The sequence below is a fragment of the Castor canadensis genome, chromosome 1 (assembly GCF_047511655.1).
Source record: "Castor canadensis chromosome 1, mCasCan1.hap1v2, whole genome shotgun sequence".
Classification (NCBI taxonomy): domain Eukaryota; kingdom Metazoa; phylum Chordata; class Mammalia; order Rodentia; family Castoridae; genus Castor; species Castor canadensis.
This window is the reverse complement of record NC_133386.1, coordinates 51,417,258-51,434,573: the sequence shown is the minus strand read 5'-3', so window position 1 is coordinate 51,434,573 and position 17,316 is coordinate 51,417,258. Positions and strand designations below refer to the sequence as shown.

The 17,316-nt window shown below is 39.7% G+C and overlaps 2 protein-coding genes across 17 annotated transcripts in view; one reads left to right on the top strand and one right to left on the bottom strand.

Annotated features, from left to right (window-relative positions):
- Positions 1–1,479: 1,479 nt before the first annotated feature.
- On the top strand, positions 1,480–8,276 carry LOC109689726 (sodium-dependent glucose transporter 1). 3 transcript variants are annotated; one of them, XM_074076668.1, is made up of 5 exons: positions 1,480–1,793; positions 2,262–2,322; positions 3,506–3,674; positions 4,335–4,451; positions 6,443–8,276. In XM_074076668.1, the coding sequence occupies exons 3-5, from the start codon at positions 3,509–3,511 to the stop codon at positions 7,576–7,578; spliced, it is 1,419 nt and encodes a 472-aa protein (XP_073932769.1). In that variant the 5' UTR covers positions 1,480–1,793; positions 2,262–2,322; positions 3,506–3,508; the 3' UTR covers positions 7,579–8,276. The 3 variants fall into 3 exon arrangements, with proteins under 3 accessions (XP_073932769.1, XP_020024289.1, XP_073932774.1); XM_020168700.2 differs by lacking the exon at positions 2,262–2,322; XM_074076673.1 differs by lacking the exons at positions 1,480–1,793; positions 2,262–2,322; positions 3,506–3,674 and adding an exon at positions 3,774–3,855.
- Positions 8,277–14,665: 6,389 nt separating this feature from the next.
- Rev3l (REV3 like, DNA directed polymerase zeta catalytic subunit) overlaps positions 14,666–17,316 on the bottom strand; it is a 172,848-nt gene continuing 170,197 nt past the window's right edge. For all 14 annotated transcript variants that reach the window (XM_074076494.1, XM_020168699.2, XM_074076550.1 and 11 more), the window contains one exon: positions 14,666–15,792. In XM_074076494.1, coding sequence (XP_073932595.1) covers positions 15,652–15,792 — 141 coding nt within the window. In that variant the 3' untranslated portion in view covers positions 14,666–15,651. The remainder of the gene's footprint in view (positions 15,793–17,316) is intronic.

Here is a 17,316-nt window from a genome sequence, read left to right as displayed (position 1 = left end):
CTAAGCAAGAAATAGGGACAAGAGCTCTGGTAGTAGAATGGAGACATGGAAACTGATTTAATAGATTACAGAGGTAACTGGGAAGATTTAATCATTGCATGGATTAAACTGGAGGGCCATGCTGCAAAAAATAATGAGACTACATTTTCGAGGGAGGGATGGAGGATGGAGGGAGCGGGTAGAAAGGGATGGGGAGAGAAGGAGGGAGGTAAGAGAAGTAGAAAAGAACATTTAGGTAGGAATAAAGGAAAAAAAATTTTTTCTTTTTTTTTTTTGCAATATTGGGGCTTGAACTCAGGCCTTCATCTTGAGCCACTCTACCAGCCTTTTTTTGTGAAGAATTTTTTTTGAGATAGGATCTCGTGGAACTATTTGCCTGGGCTGGCTTTGAACCGTGATCCTTCTGATCTCTGCCTCCCAAGTAGCCAGGATTATAGGCATGAGCCACCAGCGCCAGGCTGAAAAATTCTTTTTTTTTTTAATTATAAATTTTTATTAGGATATATTCATTATGGGGGAATTCTTAGTGATAATTCCAATGAGACTTATATTGCACATTATTTACATTGCCCCTATCGTCTCTCTTCCTCGGCCCCCTCCCCACCTCACTTAAAGGAACTGCAAGAGGTTACTGAGTTCTGTTTCATATAGGTATATGAAGTCCATCTGCCATCTACCATCACCTTCACCTCCTTCCCCCTCCCCCCGCCCCAAAGGAAAAGGTTTTACATCACATTTGCTAATGTGGTCCACGTGGTTAAAGAGCAAACAGAAGCAAAGCTGGGATCGCATAAAGAGTAGTCTTTCTCAGCTGGCACAACTACTCAGCCAGCAATCATGCAGATCATATAACAACCAATTGTCTGAGGAATCAGGACAGGTGACAGCTTGCAAGCCCAGCTCTGTGTCCTGAGCTCTGGTCGCACTGGCCATGTAAGGCCAGTGATGCGCTGAGTGACCCTGGGCAAGGTGTGACTTGCTCTTTGTGCCTTCGCCCTTCCCCCTGCAAATGGAGCTAAGGTGAACCAGCGCTGCTGCCCTGGGGATTAACTGAGATGTACCCCTAAGAGCTGACACGAGGTTCAACACGTGTTTGTAGAGTGAAAAATGGACAGCCGATCCCAGACGTCCGCTGAGGAAGGCGCCAGGGCGCGGATTTGGGGAAGTTCCTGAGGCCAAGGCTTTCGCTGCTTGGCTTCCCAGGGCACTCGGGGAGCCAGAGGGAGTTTCCATCTTGCAGGGTATTTTGTCACTACTAAGTTTGGTCATATCCCCTTGATTGGACTGTTCCGAGGCAGCAGCTCCTGCTCTCTCCGCCATGAGGCGCCCGGACCTTGCGGCCCATGCTCTGCTAAGCGGTCTTGCAGGAGTAGCCAACCAGGTTAACTTCCGGTTTGAAGCTCGGCCCCGATTGGCGAGAGGCCTTGTTTTCGGAGGGGCCCGCGCATGCGCTTTGCGAGATAGAGCGTGCAGGGGCACCTGGCTTCGCGGGGCGGGCCTTCGCCGCCACTCTGCGGGCGGACTCTGAGGCGGTGGCGCAGTAGAGACTCGGGGGCGGGGCCGGGGCTCCGTTCTGATCCCCTGAGGCTCCGTTGAAAGGAGGACCGCAGCAAGAGCACTTTGCAGCCGCCAAGCTGGAGCTGGAAGCGAACGTCCGGGGGACCGGGGTGGTGGCGGCTGGGCAGCGGCTCCTCCAGGCCGAGGCGGTGGCCGTGTCCCAGCGGAGAGACCGGGGCCAGAGCGCGCTGCGCTGGTTCACCACCGCCATCCTGTGTGCCGCCTTCCTGGGGCTGGTGAGAGCCGGAGCCCGAGCAGGCTCCTTGCACCTGTGTGGCCTTGAGTGCATTAGTTGACCTGGTCTCAGTTGTCATCTGGAACATGGGTGCAGTTCTAACCGTGGCGGGCTGTTGTGAAGTGTGAAATTTATTTTCCTAACATGTTTGCCAGCAGCAAACCTTGTAGGTCTCCTGGGTCCCATGGGAAGCCTAGAGATGGGTATCCCAGGTCCATAGCCACTTGTCCTGGCCTCTCACACCCTCACGCTCCAAGTGATCACGTAGAAAAGATGCACTTTTTTTTTTCTTTTTGGATTTCTTCCTCCTGATGACCTAGCCAAATCCATCCAACTCCTTCATTTTGCAGATAGCGAAATAGGACCCAAGAGGGCCCAATTCACACAGGTGGCTAAGTGATAGAGTCAGGAAGTCTCACTCTGCCCACAGTCCTATTTAAATCTAGCCTTAAATGCTTTTCCTCCTCAGAGTGCCAGAGTAAAAGCACCTTTTGCTAAACTTGATCATTTCTGACTGGCGTGCTGAGAAGGTGAGTTCTTTGAGGAGAATCACCTGTGGTCAGTTAGTCCAGAATCTGAGCCAGGGTTATTTCTCAGAATATTTGCACTGTGTGTGTGTGTGTGGGGGGGGGGGCTGTTGGATGGGAAAGAAGTCCCTGCAGATGTTTGCTAAGCCCTCACTCTGTGCCAAGCCTTCAAAGGCATGAAGTAATTTGAGTAGAACCAGCGCTCAGCCTTCTTGTGTTCCATGCTGATGGGGCCTAGGCACACCCTGTGCTTAGTCCTGGACCCTGGACTGCTCCTGCTTGGACAGGGTGCATAATACTCTCCATTTGGAGTGGAGCAGTGCAATTACAATTAATTATTCTGGAAATGAGATGACTTAGAAACGTTTTTCTTAAAGGGTCTTAGAAATTTCCTCTGAAATGGAGCTGTACCCCTTAGTTCTTGCTAACACATTGTGTTAAAATCATCTGTATGTGTGCATGTAATGTGTGCTGAGAAAACCTTGCAGATCATATCCTTCCCAAGGACCTTGGAATTTCATTGAAGAAAAATGTAGATTTAGAAACAAAGTATTTATCTCTCACACATTGAATATATGTAGTGTGGAGGAAGAAGCCATGTGTATCAGAAATATTGCCATTGTAACAAAACTAGCAGGAATCACAATTTGATGTTTGGTAATTTCAAATTTTAACATCTAAATTCCTATTTCATAGTATAAAGAATGTATTTTTAAGATAGTTTTGTTTTATCTTATAACTGTTGATATAGAATAATAGCCTCTTAAATTATTGTTCCAAACTAAACAGAGTTGCAACAAAAGGCCAAAAAACCCCACTTTTTAGCTGGAGTGATGATACATTTCTACAGTCCCAGCACTGGGGAGGCTGAGCTGGAGGATCACTAGTTCAAAGTCAGCCTTGAGTACATAAGAAGACTTTGTTTCAGAAAAAAATTGAAACAACAATAACAAAAAAACCCATCCTTTAAAAATTGTGAGTTGTGAATAGAAGAAAACTCGTAGGCTTTTATAACTACTAAAATAATAGTGCTGTATATTTTTCTGACTATGGAACTTGAAAGTAATCCCTACATTATATTGTAATCTCCCCTCCCACTTTTTTTTTGTTGTAGAAAGTACTACCCTAAAGATGTACATTATTTTGATGTTTCTAACTAAGAACCCTTTATCTTTTTAAATTTTAGGGAATGAGTATTGCTATACTGGGCCCCACGTTTCAAGATTTGGCAAGAAATGTGAACCGAAATATCAGCAGTCTGTCTCTAATTTTTGTGAGCCGTGCTACTGGGTATTTGAGTGGCTCTATGGTTGGAGGAGTTCTTTTGGACTATATGAATCATTTTTTACTTTTGGGTAAGAAAACAATGATTTTTGCTTTATTTGTGCCTGTCAGTGAATTTTTACTGCTTGGCTCTAAATGTGAAAAGTTATCGACAACTAAAGTGGCCCGTGTTTCAGTGTCCACGGAGGCTGGCTTTGCCTGCTCTCACCTTGGCAACTGTGCTGGGCTGTCTGAAAACTTGATTACCTTCAGGTATGTGTGTGTGTGCTAGCTGTCCTGAGCCTTCCCCACCTTCACTATAAGTTAGGCACCACCTTGTTGCAAGGGTTGCACACTCATCCAAAAAGCTGTGCTTCTTGGTGTAGGGCAAGTCCCCTAGGGCCACCGGAGGTCAGAATGGGCACCTGGACCCTAGCCAGGCTCTCTGGACTCTGAATTGAAAATAAAGAGGGCAGGGGGTGGTGAGGAACTAATGTAGATTACATTTTTGTCCTTGCTGCCCCATGTCTGTGATGACCTCAGACTGCTCTACCTCAGCCTGGAAATAGATGGCAAAACTCTTAACATGCTGTGTGTTGAATAAATTGACATGCTTAAAGAAAACTTAGATTAATGTGATAAAACTATAGAAACAAGGAGGATAACTCATTGCTGATGAATAAGTAAATAATCCCTCCTATTTCCAAAGTGAAATGTGTATTTAGAGCTGACTTTTTAACTTTTCTTCTCAGGGGTATCAATGCTGGCCACCACAGTTGGTCTTTATCTTATTCCTTTCTGCAAGATCGCAGTATTGCTGGTTGTCATGATGTCTGTTATTGGTGTTTCAATTGGCATTCTGGACACAGGTCAGTGAATCCTTTAGTGTCATCTCTGGGAATAGAACACTACTGCTAGGAAAAGTGGAGCAGATAAAATGACACTATTATTTGTAATGCTCTTGAAATAAGAGTTGCTTAGTTGGTTATGGGGTCACCTAGTTAGAACCAGCCTTGTAGCAGCTATATTTCTTCATAATTAGGACATGCATTGTTGAGCATCCACCTATGGAATGTAAAGGATTTTTGTCCCATGAGAGATTATTGGTTTACAGTATCAAAACAGAAGGACCCTTCCCCCTTTATTTTTTGGTGGTACTAGGCTTTGAACTCATGGCTTTCTGCTTACTAGGCAGATACTCTACCACTTGAGCCACTTCACCAGCCCAGGAGAAAACAAATTTGTAACTATTTGGTTGCAGCAGTACAGATCAACCTCCAATTTAAAATGTCCCCAGTTTTAGAGCTTAGAGAAACCTGTGTTCTGTGCTCCTTTCCTTGTGTTTCTTTTTATTCTTTTCACTCAAAATTTCCTCTTCTCCCTCAGTACATCTTCTTCATGTGTCATTATGTGTTTGAAAACTTGCTAAATTACATATGTGATATTGTTCACCTCCAATTCCAGCTTTCTATGCTTCCCTTTCCAGTTTGAAAATTACTTGATAAATCATGGAAATAGTTTATACTTCAGGCTATTAGTTTGGTTGTAAATTTACAGGGTGTAATTATATGCATATCTGATTTTTAAAAATATCTGATTAAAAAGAGCCAAAGACCAATCCTCTGGCCTTTAACCTTGTATACTCAGATAGTGTAAGTACAGGTCCTAAAAGGTGGTGTTCTTGTTTCCTGTAACATGGATCCTGGAGTATTCAGGTTCTGAATGGGAGTTTTGCATCTGTTTTATACATAAATAAATAATATTTCTCAAATGGCTACCAATTGCAAGTACAGAAAGTTTTGGTGTTTTGTCTACTATCTGATTATCATCTGATAATATATAAATATATATATTGTAAATAAATAAATGCGTCCAATGGAATTTTATGCAGCCATGAAGAAGAACGAAATGTTATCATTCGCTGGTAAATGGATGGAATTGGAGAACATCATTCTGAGTGAGGTTAGCCTGGCTCAAAAAACCAAAAATCGTATGTTCTCCCTCATATGTGGACATTAGATCAAGGGCAAACACAACAAGGGGATTGGACTATGAGCACATGATAAAAGCGAGGGCACACAAGGGAGAGGTGAGGATAGGTAAGACACCTAAAAAACTAGCTAGCATTTGTTGCCCTTAACGCAGAGAAACTAAAGCAGATACCTTAAAGCAACTGAGGCCAATAGGAAAAGGGGAACAGGTACTAGAGAAAAGGTTAGATCAAAAAGAATTAACCTAGAAGGTAACACCCACGCACAGGAAATCAGTGTGAGTCAATGCCCTGTATAGCTATCCTTATCTCAACCAGCAAAACCCCTTGTTCCTTCCTATTATTGCTTATACTCTCTCTACAACAAAATTAGAAATAAGGGCAAAATAGTTTCTGCTGGGTATTGGGGGGGGGGAGAGGGAGGGGGCGGAGTGGGTGGTAAGGGAGGGGGTGGGGGCAGGGGGGAGAAATGAACCAAGCCTTGTATGCACATATGAATAATAAAAGAAAAATAAATAAATAAATAAATAAATAAGTGCGTCAATATCATTCCTCAGTGTGGAATTAGCACTTCTTATAACAAGACTTTGGTACTGTGTCTGGCTCTAGAAGGTAGTATTTTACCAACTTGTAGAATTCCATGTGTGAGTACCAGATACTATAATACATCATTCTCTGGTAGTGATTCTGTGATTCCTTAATCACAGAATTGACTTAGGGAAAATGTTTGAATAACTTAGGTCATTACAGTACTCATATTATATAATACAGTGTCATGCCTCATTGAGAGTAATGAGCTAGTTTTTCGTTTTTGTTTTTACTAAGTTACTGTGTATAACTTACACCGTTTTTGCTATCTCTCATTGGTAGGCGGGAATGTCCTCATCTTGGCGATTTGGGGAGACAAAGGAGCCCCACACATGCAGGCCTTACACTTCAGTTTTGCCTTGGGTGCCTTTCTGGCTCCCCTTCTGGCTAAATTGGCCTTGGGTACAACCACCATGTCTGCTGAGAACCACACAGAGAATGGCTTTCTCCCTTCAGCCCTGAACCGATCGTCTGAAGCTGACTCAGGCTCTCTATTTGGAGTACCTGAAGACATGAATTTACTGTGGGCTTATGCTTCCGTTGGCACTTACATTCTAGTAGTTTCTATCTTTCTGTTTGCTCTGTTTTTTAAGAAAAGCTCAAGACAGGAAAAATCAACAGCATCTGCTCAGGAATATCGAAGAGCAAAATACCACAAGGCCCTTCTCTGTCTCCTTTTCCTGTTCTTCTTTTTTTATGTTGGAGCTGAGGTAACATACGGCTCTTACATTTTCTCATTTGCAACCACTCATGTTGGCATGGATGAAAAGGAAGCAGCTGGCTTGAACTCCATCTTCTGGGGGACCTTTGCAGCCTTCAGGGGCCTGGCAATCTTCTTTGCTGCATGTTTACAACCTGGAACCATGATTGTGGTGAGCAACATTGGTACCCTGACCTCATCTTTATTTCTGGTGCTGTTTGACAAGAGCCCACTTTGTCTCTGGATAGCATCTTCAGTGTATGGGGCCTCAATGGCCACCACGTTTCCCAGTGGTATTTCTTGGATTGAACAGTACACAACCATAAATGGGAAATCTGCAGCTTTTTTTGTAATTGGTGCTGCTCTGGGAGAAATGGCTATTCCTGCAATAATTGGAATTCTTCAAGGACAATACCCAGATTTGCCAGTAGTTCTGTACACCTGTTTGGGGTCAGCAATATTCACTGCTGTTTTATTTCCTGTAATGTATAAATTAGCTACTTTGCCTCTGGATCGCCAGCGAAAAAGAAGCAGAAAGAGTGAGGACCAGAAGGCTTTGCTTTCTAGCTCTGAGCTTCATGACTATGAAGAAGATAGTGGAGAGGAGGATGCAGAGAAATGGAATGAAATGGATTTTGAAGTGGTTGAGATGAATGATACCAATAGTCATTCAGTAATAGAGACATCTGAAAATACTTTGATGGAGGCACATAGCTGATGTCTCCAACCAGTTCCTCTCCAGTGCACTCAATTAATACTGATGATTGCCCTGTGAAGCCCCTTGCCAGAAGTCAGGACAGACGGGACTAATATTTAGAGAAGATCAATTGTTACTGACTTCATTAAATTATCACCACTTCTAAAGAGGCCAGAGCAGAGCATACTTTGGGGGTCAGAATTTCTAGATCCATGTTCAGCAAATGCCAAAACATTTTTAAATGTCTTGCATTTGCCAGAGTCTTCTATAAACTACCCAGTGGTCTCATACAGTAGGATGTTATAACGTGATTGGCAGGTGGCTGATTCAGTAATGTTTTATAGTCTCCACCTTTCAGAGTGTATGAAGAAGACATTTTGTTTGAGAAGTTGGGCAGCGTTGTGATGGAGAAAAATGGCAGAGAGATGGATCAAATTTTCTGAACAAATAATCAGGCATCCATAATCTGGCAGTGAAGTGGGGAGAGCAGGTCCCTTTGGAAAGGGACAAATGTTTTTATTAATTGCTTCACTTCTGTAAAGTTGAACCTATGCTTTTTAAAAATTTCTATTAGAACACAGAACTGGGCCAAGAATCCTGGCTTTAAGATGTGACTGTGCCTTCTGGCTGTACATTGAGTCACTTAATATGGGCTTCATTTATCTCATCTCCTGATTGAGGAGATGGCCTCTTCCTTTCAATGTAGAAGAAGGCATTTGTGTTTGAGTTTAGTACTGTTGTAACAGAAAAACCATGAGGAGTGGAATGAATTTGCTGAACAAATAATCAGGCATCCATATTCTGCTAAGGAAGTTCCTTCCCCTTCCTCCCTCCTTTTCTCCTTCCCTCCTTCCCTCCCTCCCTCCCTCCCTCTCCTCTTCTTCCTTTCTTTCCATTTTGTGATTTTAGAAATGAAAATGAGTCAATTTCCAATTTGTCACTTTTTTTTGAGGCAGTCGTTCAGGCTAGTCTGGAACTTGCTAGGCCCTTGTTAGCCTCCAGCTCACTATCTTCCTCACTATCCTCCTGCTTCTGTTTTCTGACTGCTGACAGCACCACCATGCCTGGCAAAACTTGTGTACTTTAAAAGTTTGTGCAAGACGTCTGCTAGAATACTGCATTATTCATTTGAAATGTAAAGTAAAACAAAAACAATAAAGTAGCTTTAAGAATATGCTACTGCAGGCTGGGCATGGTGGCACCCAGATACTTGGGAGGCAGAGGTAGAAGGATTGTGGTTGCAGGCCATCCTGGGGGAACTTAGCACCAGACCCTGTTTGAAAAACAAACTAAAAACAACAGGTTGGGGGTGTGGCTGAACTGAGTTCAACCCATACTACTGAAAAAAAAAAAAAAGTGCTATATGCTAGTTTAACATGAGGAATGGTTATTATAACTGGATAATTTTCTGAAGAATAGCCTTTTAGTGTTGCATTTCATTAATCTAAGATAAACCTTTTCCCTTACTTTCAACATGCGTTAGAAAGGGTATTTCCTTATACTTATTGAGCATTTACTATTTGAGAGATTTTATTGTTTTTTTCACATATATTTATATTTTTTTTGTAGTCAGCGTCTCAGATTTGGTGACATCACAATTCTTTAAATTACGGAGATTATACTATTTTTGCAGACATTTTTAAAATGAAAAGTTATTTTTATATGCTAATTTTCTCTATGTTCAGATGAGATTTGGAGATACTGTCTTCTTATTTTGGAAGGGGTAGCAGGGTTATTATTATATTAGTAATTGAACCATGGACAGATCTTTTGAGACCCTTGGCCTATGTCAGCAGGCTGGGTCTGGGCCTTGTCATTTCAAGATTTGGTCCTCATTGGTGTTAATTAACCCTGTGAGTACTGTAAACCAGGTTAAAAGTCAGTTTACAGTGAGGCACAGCTTTTTCTAGGAATTGGAAAACATCCCCTCTAGAGAACTTCCTCCTTGAGTAAAATACCTGGGAAACCAAAGTAAACATGAGAAGATGGCATCAGGGATGAGGAACAGTATTTATATGAGTATGACAAAAGTCTTTGATCAATGACTAGAATTGATAAGAGATTTTGTTTCCTCCTCAGGTTTTCTGCTGAATAATGTTGAATTGCTACTTGATTGCAATATGTTTGCTTTTTCTTACCTACTGTTTATTTGCTTTTATTAAAAAATTGCTTTGGTTTAAGTGAAACACAGCACCTTTCTTGACTACTAACCGTTCAGCTGATATGCCCACTGCTTATTGGTTCATGTTAATAATCTACTGACTTTGGAGAGAGCTGGTGACAAACTGGCAGTAAGAGCCTGTTGCTCTTTTTATTCCTTGCTTTTCCTTTAGCTGGAACTTGCAAGTTACCTCTGTTACACTCACTGATTTTCCTTGGGCTGTTGGGCCCTAAGCAATAGCAGTTACTTGGCTACTGTGAAGCTTGTTAAACAAGGATTCTATTCAGCATCTGTTCTTGGAGGGTAGGAGTTGGAGCCCAGGGGGAGAAGCATGGTAATAAGAACATGGCATACACTGAGAAATCCACACAGAAAGATTCTCTGTAATTGCACAAACCAAAATGTATATGGCCATATGAGAACGTAGGCTTTGTGAAGGTTTTGAAAAATGTATTTCTGTATTAGAAGGAAATGACAGTCCAATTCCAAGAATTCTCACTCACCTGAATGATCTGTTCTTAGGTAAATGTCTGCCGATACACAATAACCAACACTCAGTTTTCTATTTCTAACTAACAAATGACTTCAAATTTAACTGCTTAAAACAACATATACTTATCTCACATTTCTGTGATTAGGAATCTGGGCATGGCTTACTTTTTCCTTAACTGGGTGTCACAGGCCTGTAATCTTCATCAGATATGGCTGTATTCTTTTTTTGCTGGACCTTGGGTACTTCTTCCAGGGATATGCTTGTTGGCACTATTTAGTTGCTTGTTACTGTGAACTAGAGTGCCTGTTTGCTGCTGGCTGTCAGCTGGTCACCACTCTTAGCTGGTAGAGACCTCCCACAGTTCCTTGCCATGTGATTCTCTGAGATCCTCTCACAACATAGCTGCCTCTTCAAAACAAGCAGAATCCCCAGAGAACTGTGCTAATCTGGAGTTGTATATCCCATAATGTAATTAAGGCAATGGTATCCCATCACCTTTACCATCTTTGATTGGCTTGAAGCAAATCACAGTTTCTGCCCAGATTCAAGAAGAGAGAGTAGAACGGGGATGGGACTCATTGGAGTTCATTAAAGGGAGTAGCTGCAATATTCAGGTACCTACAAAATTGAGGTTTTCAAATGGGTTAAAAACTATGAGCTCAGAAAAAAAGCTTCAGCAGTGACTGAAAGTGGTTACAGGGCTAGCCCATTGAGTGTACTTGTATGGAGTTGTAACTCTCCCTGCAGACCAGATCAACTCCATAGACAACCTTTTTACTGTTGGATACTCAGAATTATGCCCCCTAATATTTTACTTTTTGTCCTGTGCTTTTACTTATTCAAATTCAGTTTAATATGAAGGAAATAATGAAGTAATTGAAAAACATTCAATTTTCAGGACCTTTTTCAAATCATTATTTTTAATGAAAAACAATGTAATGGTAATGAACATGTAAAAGGTTGTGGGAAATTAGGCAAATATGTACAAATGTAAATGATAAGTATAAATCTAAAATCCCGAGAAATTTTGTTTCTCAACAACCCTTTATGAATGAAGGATAAAGGGAGTAAAAATGCTTCCTACTACATAAAACATCAGAAACAACCAATTTTGCATCTAAAATGTTTTGATATTACACTTTTTGGACTTTTTTTTTTTTTTTAAAGAATTGTACTTTGTTAGAAACCCAAAGGAGCTGGGGATATTGTTCTAAAAGAGTGCATGGGAGAGGCCCTTGGTCCTACCCATAGCATCCCCACTCTACACACATATAAGAAGGAAGTATAACAACAACAACAAAATAACTGGGAGATGACCAGTATTGCAACACACTCCTAAAAAATGCTCAAGACCCAGTTCACACCTAACATGGTTCATTGAGAAATTGAGACAGTTTTCTTATAACCAGAACTTTTAGACCATAGTAATGTATCTTTTAGTCCTGCCACTTAAACATTATTATCAAAGGAGAGTTCATTCTTTGTGAAAGAGATACAGTCTTGGGGTACCTGTGTTAGTTAAATGCTGTTCATTTTCTCACTGCTGATGTGTGCACAAATCTATATGTATGTTTGGTGTTTTTCTATACTTCAGGGCAGAAGGGGAAGGGATACAGAAAATGTATGAGTCATAGCTTGCTTTAAAATGTTCTTTTTCTAATTGAAATTTTTATTGAGATCATTACAGGTTCACACACAGTTATGCAATTTTTTTTTTTTAATTCTATGAACAAAGATATTTGTACAATCTAGAAGGATGGAGACCTAAACTGGTGCTTCTTGTATTTTAATGTGAGTTAGAATTGCCTGTTACTCACCATCTCTAGCAATAAAGGAAATGCAAATTAAAACCACGCTAAGATTCCACCTCACCCGTTAGAACAGCCATCATTAGCAACACCACCAACAACAGGTGTTGGCGAGGATGCGGGGAAAAAGGAACCCTCTTACACTGTTGGTGGGAATGTAAACTAGTACAACCACTCTGGAAAAAAATTTGGAGGCTACTTAAAAATCTTGACATCAATCTACCATTTGATCCAGCAATACCACTCTTGGGGATATACCCAAAAGACTGTTACTCCAGAGGTACCTGCACATCCATGTTTATTGTGGCACTATTCACAATAGCCAAGTTATGGAAACAGCCAAGATGCCCCACCACTGACGAATGGATTAAGAAAATGTGGTATCTATACACAATGGAATTTTATGCAGCCATGAAGAAGAACGAAATGTTATCATTCGCTGGTAAATGGATGGAACTGGAGAACATCATTCTGAGTGAGGTTAGCCTGGCCCAAAAGACCAAAAATCGTATGTTCTCCCTCATATGTGGACATTAGATCAAAGGCAAACCCAACAAGGGGATTGGACTTTGAGCACATGATAAAAGCGAGAGCACACAAGGGAGGGGTGAGGATAGGTAAGACACCTAAAAAATTAGCTAGCATTTGTTGTCCTTAACGCAGAGAAACTAAAGCAGATACCTTAAAGCAACTGAGGCCAATAGGAAAAGGGGACCAGGAACTAGAGAAAAGGTTAGATCAAAAAGAATTAACCTAGAATTTAACACCCACACACAGGAAATCAATGCGAGTCAATGCCCTGTATAGCTATCCTTATCTCAACCAGCAAAAATCCTTGTTCCTTCCTATTATTGCTTATACTCTCTCTTCAACAAAATTAGAGATAAGGGCAAAATAGTTTCTGCTGGGTATTGGGGTGGGGGGGAGAGGGAGGGGACAGAGTGTGTGGTAAAGGAGGGGGTGGGGGGCAGGGGGGAGAAATGATCTAAGCCTTGTATGCACATATGAATAATAAAATAATAAAAAACAGAAGGTGGAAAATGAAGGCTACACAGCTACAAGACTATTGGTGCGACATACAGTTCTGGAAATTTAGGTAATGTGCACCACCTGAGACTGATGAGGACAAGGTCCCTGGCAATCATTGGAACTGGATAGTCCTTAGGCTTTCTGGGTGGTCAGTTCCAGATGACCTCCCAGGACGACCTCATCTAAAACTTAACTGCTTGCTATTCACATTTTTGCCTATTTTAGCTCATTTTATTAGCCTTTTTCATAGACATTACTTTGTGTCCATATACAATTGAATATAACATAATTCATGTATTGGAAAAGGCTAGGGCAGTAAGTGGGAAGAATGAGAGAAAATGTTTTAACAAATTAAAGAAGTGGTTAATGAAATTTTTTGATGCCTTTGAGCTTCTTTCTAGTTCTTTTTAGATAAATAAAAACACGCTAAAGAATGAAATTATTTCTTCAGCACTACTAAGTGCGTGATCCAGTGAAAGACAACACTATAATAAGCCAATTAAGGGCTGGCTGAGTGGCTCAGGCAGTATAGTGTTCGCCTAGCAAGTGTGAAACCCAGTTCAAACCCTAGTGCCACTGGCGGTGGGGGTGTGTGTGTGTGTGGAAAGCTGATTAAAGTGGAAGGAAATTATGAAAGTAATACTGGATGCTCCTTTCTTGGTGAAATTGGTCCAAATTTCAATATTCCTAGGAACAGTTGATGAAACAGCAAATGAGTCTCACTTAAAAGATAGTCAAAAAAAAAAAAGTTTGAGGACAGTTACAAGGAAGTTCTTTCTGAGGATAAGGAAACCAGGTATGTTAAATGTCTAAAACTGAGCTAGTTTTGGGCATGTTACTCATGTCAAGTAAATATTTGCTACTATGACTATATCCAATTAACTATAATAACAGATAAAAATGGTTACCCTGTTGAAGACACTGTGTTGATAATATGATGAGAGATGTTGTAAGTCTTGATAGCACAGAATTAGAAGAGAAATAGAGAATACTTCACCAGTTCATTTTATTAGCCCCATGCAAGGGCTAATAAAAACCTGAATTGGGAGGACTAGCCTCAGCTTCCCAAACAAAAAATGTCCCCAGAAGTGAGGATTTATTATGTCTTAACAGGAATGGAGAGATACATGTTTAAAGACATGATTTATATCTCTTTGATTCCATTCTTACATACAGTTTCAGAAAAAGAATCTTCCAGTATTTAGGAGTATATATATTTTAGCAATGGAAGAGCCACTTCTGTTGACAATCTGTGTTAAGAACTATTTTCTATCAAATGGGATATATTAAAACTGGCATTTAAAAGTTTAAAAAGTAATAATGTGGTTTCTGTTTTCCCTCTAGAAAGCTCTGGCTTCAAGATTAACTGTACCTAAATGAAAAAGAACAGGGAAAATCTACCAAAAAATACATTCTTCTCTAGAAGAGTGAATGCTAACTTTTTTCCTAAGCTACTTTTGTCACCTTTCTAATCCTAAAGTTTTGGTAAGGGAATGGTAGTGTCTGTCTGGACAGAAGAATGAGTTAAGTTTATCTCATTAAATATCATAAGATGTAACCAATATGGGTTTATAAAACAGACGAAAAGAATTGTTTGTAAGCAAGATAAAATCACACTGCCATATGTAATATTTTATTCAATTTTAATATGGTTTCCATTATTAACTCTTAAAACAAAATGATTTCCAGTTTAAAAAACAATGCACTGACCACATAATTCCTTTTAAATTTTATACAATTATACAAATATCTAAATACACATTTTGTGTTCAAGATGTGGCAAATAAGATTAACTGTACAGTACATAAGGAAAGAAAATATTTAAGCATATTTAGAAGCAATAGAAATGTCTATACAAAACAAGCAAAAATGGAATAAATTTTTTATTTTTAAAGTATTGCAACAGGCCCACAGGTTTATAACAAAAATGTCTTTGCACAGTTCCTCACAATGCCCCATTAATAGCTAAAGCAAGACAGACAACGGTTTTTAGAAAATAAGTTTCAAAATGCTACACATGGTACTATTGTTTACACAGTTTGATCAAAATAACAAATCTACTTCAGAGTCAAGCAAAACCTAGAGGAAATATACCAAACAACTTGAAAATCATTTGTATAAAAGTCATTGCACATTATTTTACTCAGTTGGTTGAAAAGTAAAAAAGTGTATATACAAAATATTTTGCAGTCAAAATTATAAAGTGAATGGATATTTCTAAGTAACACGTCTTGATACAGACAGTTCAAGGAAAACACACGAATGGTATTTCTTTTAGCGATTTCAGTGTTCCTTCCACAGGGAAGTAAACATGATCTGTTCAAATGGATTTACAAGATGGTACACATACTGGAGCAAATCCAACACCTGCATTATAAAACAATGTTAAAAAGGTGAAAGAATGAGGAATTTGTACATTATAAGAAGTGAGCTATTCAGAGATTGACAAGTATAATTTTTAATTCAGTTAGCATAAAAGTCTTCATAGTCTTTAGGTGACAATGAACATCCTTGACTTGATGAAAGTTGAAAAAGCACCATGCACAACAGTTTAGTGGTAAACACTGAACAAATAGCACCTGGAATTTTGTGATATCGATAATTTAAAACTGGTCTAGTAATTGCCGGAGATATGGTGCCTTAGATAATTCTCTATTTACTCGGGAGAGTTTGAAAAGTACTGGGCAGTTCAGAGAAACGCATGGGATGCGTCGGTCAAAGGAACCTGTACAGTTCTTGCATATCTGAAAGTATAAGAGAAATACATAAAACATACATAAAAATACATAAAACAGGTAAGCTTCTACATATATGTAAATAACAAATTAAAAAAAATCCCTCCTTTCTGACCCATAACAGATTACTGGCAAACATAACATGTAATAAATTACAGAAAATTTCTTTAGTTTCATCTCTCAAAAGCCTAGCCTACCCTATGGATGAGACATTTCTAAAGGATGTTATTTCACAAAACAGTACAGAATTCTCTAAAGATTCATTTTGTTCCTGAGAACTTTCATTTACAACATTATATTAAAATTCAAATAGAATGGTGACTTCTAATAAGAGGGCTCACTAGAGCTACTTGATGTACTTTTCTTCCCACGAAGAATAAACATCTATTTAATTAGAAGATTTGAATAAGAGCACTGAAATAAGGTAGGAAGTTGGCAGAGGCGCTGAGGAACATGGTACCTTTGTAAAGGCCTCACACAGAAGGGAACAAAGCACCTTACATGTACTGGCCCGTATTTCTAGTCCTTATCAGTGTGGACTTCCCATCAGGTGGAAAGGTAAGGAAGCCCCGAGAAGTTCTCAAAGGCCCTGACTCCAGTTTAGGGAGCAGCATCACTTCAGAGAAGGAATGTAGCCCATTTGGGCCATCCTAGACCCAGCCTGCTGCTACACAGGGCCATCTTAAGACCATATCCTACATCCTTAGGGGTATCTCCAAGAGATCTTTCATTATGAAAGCAAACATATAAAATTTGTAGAGACAGTTCTTCTATCAGATGCATAAGTATCAATGTAGGAAGAAAAGAAGCAGGAAAAAGCAAGCTAACATGATACTCCCCAAGGAACACATAAATTCTCCACTAATAAACACAAAAAAGTGTATGTCAGAAAAAAGTGTCAACTTAAGCATGCATAAGATGAGCTGGAATTCCAGGAACAAATTAAATCTTGCCCCGTGTTTTAAACAAATTAACACACACACACACACACACACACACACACACAAAATTAGAGTGCACTCTCAAAAAAAGAAAAAAACTTTTAAATTATAGTCAGAGGGCTATCCAGTGGAATAGTGGGTGGTGCATCTGTTCTCTTGTGAGTCTCCCTCTTTGGAACTGAATTTTTGTTATCCATCCCTTAGCCTTGGTTGTGGCTATCTCCTGGGAAAAGCTTAACCCCATGAACTCTGGGAGGTGTCTTGCACACTTTCACACAGCACGGTACTTATTTAAAAAAGTACTTTAAAAAAAAAAAAGATAAAGGCAAGCTCCCCCAGAGGATACAAAATAAGTTGTCATAAAGGTGCAGAGCAAGTTATCATAAAAAGATGACATAAATGCTTATGTAAATGATTGAGATGACTCAAATCCAGTTACATTAAAAATTTTGTAAGGTCAAAATTTAATGTACTAATATTAAACTAAAAATTCTCTAAGCTTATAACAATAAGACTTAAAACATATTGTTCTTAATAACATTTATAAAAATTGTCTTAAAAATGGTTTTTGTTTTGTCAGGATAACTCTCAG

What these genes read in the sequence shown, in the direction of transcription:
- LOC109689726 (XM_020168700.2), top strand. Translation starts at nt 3,509, where the DNA reads ATGAGTATTGCTATACTGGGCCCCACGTTTCAAGATTTGGCAAGAAAT. An exon ending in GAATCATTTTTTACTTTTGG is followed by an intron (nt 3,675 to 4,334) that starts GTAAGAAAACAA and finishes TTTTCTTCTCAG; the next exon opens with GGGTATCAATGCTGGCCACC. An exon ending in AATTGGCATTCTGGACACAG is followed by an intron (nt 4,452 to 6,442) that starts GTCAGTGAATCC and finishes TCTCATTGGTAG; the next exon opens with GCGGGAATGTCCTCATCTTG.